The 3,285-nt window shown below is 44.7% G+C and overlaps 1 protein-coding gene across 1 annotated transcript; it reads right to left on the bottom strand.

Moving 5' to 3' along the window:
• Positions 1–301: 301 nt before the first annotated feature.
• gprin3b (GPRIN family member 3b) lies at positions 302–2,533 on the bottom strand. Its single transcript, XM_054603602.1, has one exon. The coding sequence runs from the start codon at positions 2,531–2,533 to the stop codon at positions 302–304; it is 2,232 nt and encodes a 743-aa protein (XP_054459577.1).
• Positions 2,534–3,285: the final 752 nt, after the last annotated feature.

Raw genomic sequence — 3,285 nt, forward strand, 5'->3', positions numbered from 1 at the left:
TTTCACTATTATTGCCTCTGTTAGTTAAAAACGGTTGGAAGTTCTCTCTCTTTTTATAATATCTATTTCAAGAAAATAAGTCTTGGGTTGTTCATTTTATATTACTAATTCCTATCTTCTTTGATCACAAACATCACAAATAGTTCGACTCTTTATGCTACAACATTCCAGTTTACTTACTTACAGGGATCGTCGTCCCATTAATGCTTTCACTTGCCTTTGCAATCATGACGAAGGGAGGACAACAATTTTGACCTCAAGGAAAAGGCTGGAGTTTGACACTGGCTACCTCTGTGCTGTGCTACTCGAGGACGGAGGAGGGAGGGGGATGCACGCAGCAGTTGGGCCGTCTGACATTTTGCAACATTGACCTGAAAATGTTCTGCTGCCGCCTTTTGCTCTTCTTGCCATGTCCCGGCGAGTCCACACCAGAGACTGACTTTCGGATGGAAGTCTGGGTGATCAGTTTCCTCTCTTGCTCCTTGATTTTGCACTGCAAGTGGCTCTGAATGGCGAAACCAAGGGACTCTGGGTCCACAGATGCCCCGTAGACCTCCCAAGTCATCCCCTGTTCGTCCCAGACGACATCGTGGATGCCTTTTTCTTTTTGCATTGCTTCCTCTTCCTCCTTCCTCTCCGCTTCTTTCTTCTGTTTGCCTGACTTTGACTCTTTCTTTGTCCCTTTACCTCCACCTTTAGCCTTATGTTTGGGACTTTCAGCTTTTTTTTTTGTTAGATCTGGCTTAGATTTGGTGTTAGTTGCTGTTGTTGTTGTTGTTGTTGTTGTTGTTGTTGTTGTTGTTGGCAGGGCCTGGCTGGGCTTCGTTTTAACAGCCGCCTGTGTCAGCACAGCATTGTGACTGTCAGCAGATACAGACTTAGTAGCACCGGCCGTCTCTGGGGGTGTTCCTGATTTTAGAGATGGAGCTTCGACATTGGCCGTTTTCGCTGCAGATTTCTGAACCACTGTTTTATTTTGGGAGTTACATGTTTCCCCTTGCTCCTTGTGGTTGCTGTGTTCAATGTTGATTTGATAAACTGGCTGGGTGTTGCAGAGAGCTGACCCAGGGTCTTTAGGCTTTGCTCCGAGCCTGTTGTCCTGCTGCTGGGACAAAGTTTCTGACTGGAATCCCACAACGGCATTTTGGTTGGGGCACATCTCTGCTTCAACAGTGAGTCTCTCTGACCTTGGATCAATAGAAGCAGATTGAGAGCTCATGTTCATCTGATATAGTCCCACACCCCTGTCGACCTGGTAGACTACAGCCAGACTCTGCGGGGCCTCCTTGGGGACTGCACCACCACTCAGCCTGCGAGGCACAGCTATAGGCAGCAGACTGGGACTCGTGGCCACAGCCTTACTGCACGTGTTTGCCACCGCCTGAACCTCCATATCATGACACTTCTTGGACGGTGCAGTTGACGGGGATAAGGTCATCGTTGAAGCCTCCCTGTACAGCTTGCCGTGCTGCTGCGCTTCATAGAAAGCTGTGTCGGTCTGGCTGGCTTCCTCAGCCACCTGCCCATCTGCCAGCATGGTTTGTGTAGCCCGGGGCAGAGTGGAGGAGTCCGTCTGTGAGGACGCTGGCTGATGTTTATCTGAGGAGACTTGTGGTTTCTTTAATGGTGCCAAATCCTTCTCTGGATGTGTTGAACTTGAAGTCTTATCTGTAAACCCGGCTTCTGCATCTTTGCTCTTAGACGGAGGTGTAGTGGAGCTAAGAGGAGCTGCAGGAGTTTCCATGCTTTGTTTAGGTTTGGCTGCTTCCTGCAGACTCACAGAGGTTTGAGAGCAGCTACGTATATGATCGGGCTCCTGGGATTTCTGTGGTACAGCTGTGTCGGTGTCTTTGATAGCTAAAATGCTCCCTTTATTATCGTGTTGTGGTTCAGATGTCATATGCTTTAATTCACAGGCGTTGTTGAGATTTTTATTATTCAGAGAAACATTTTTATTACTGTCCTCTGGTGCTGTGGGTGAGGGTGTAAGCTTTGCACAATCCTCCACCGCTGCATTTGGCCCTTTTATTCTGCAGTCATTGGTCTGCATGTCGACCTTTGATGCTGAAAGATCAGGCGACAAACCAGCCTTACAGATATCTTTTTCATCAACCAGGCTTAGCATTTTCATATTAGCATTTGAATCCCTCTTGTCGCCTCCTCCCTCACCTACTCCTTGGCCTGTTGGAGACAGGTCTTGCATCTGTTGGTCTCGACCTGTCACAAGCTCAGACTCTGTCTGGTTTCCATTAGTTGGTGCTGGTTTGTCTGACACAGTGCTGCTAACAGGTTCACCTCCCTTGGAAGCTGTGTTTTGGGTGTGTGGGGTGGTGTTAGTGGAAGAAGCTGTCAGAGATGAGTTGTCCTGTTTGTGGTCAGGAGACGTGAGGGTGGGTTTTGGACAAACCTGAGAGAGTTTGAGGTGCGGCTCATTCGTCCAGTTGGCATTAGGCTCCTTATTGCCCAGTGTGTCAACCGCAGCCAGCTGAGGCACCATCTGGACTGTCACTGTCCTTTTTGGGTTAGTTCCCATGCCGGATTCAAGGTTTCAGTCCTTAAAGATTGTCGTAATCCAAAGATGAACACAGATGTGCAGTATCAGTCACTTTGTGTTTTTCCCTAAAGGAGGAAAATAGAAATAGACTTTTTTAATGATTGAGCTTCACTTCACCTCTGCCTAAATCTTGATTTAGACAAAAATAATCAGCTCAGACTCACATAATAGTCCGGGCCTAGATAAGCATTATTTAAATTACATCTATAAAGAATTCCAGGTGGTTTCTTTGAACAGTCATTAACATCTATTTAAATAATCCTTGTTAGAATTAAGGCAAAGCACCAGAACAATCAATGACCCATTATTGCTTAATTCATCTACTGCTTTGAAATAAGATTAAAATATGTGGCCCCTAATTAAGCATAACATTCAACATATATAATAACATACATATATAATTACAATACTGTGTCCAAATCATAGAAATGTGTAGTGTATTAGTCTTTTCAACAAGCTATGTTTCTTTGAACTGCAATGATGATTAGAGACTGTAAATGAAGTTAGAGGTTTTCCTGTCTCTGTGCTGTTCTTTGAAGGTTGCATAGGCTAAGAGGCTAACTTAACTTAAAACATGATTCAAATAATTGTAGGAACGTGTCATCTTTTAATTGTAATATTTTATAAATAATAACTAAAGGGGTCAAATCCTTTTCAAATAGAAAATAGCCTGACCCAATTGTATAAGTAACAAAATAATATGAATACCTTTGGGGAGCATACAGACTTAC

The sequence above is a fragment of the Anoplopoma fimbria genome, chromosome 9 (assembly GCF_027596085.1).
Source record: "Anoplopoma fimbria isolate UVic2021 breed Golden Eagle Sablefish chromosome 9, Afim_UVic_2022, whole genome shotgun sequence".
NCBI classification, from domain to species: Eukaryota; Metazoa; Chordata; class Actinopteri; order Perciformes; family Anoplopomatidae; genus Anoplopoma; species Anoplopoma fimbria.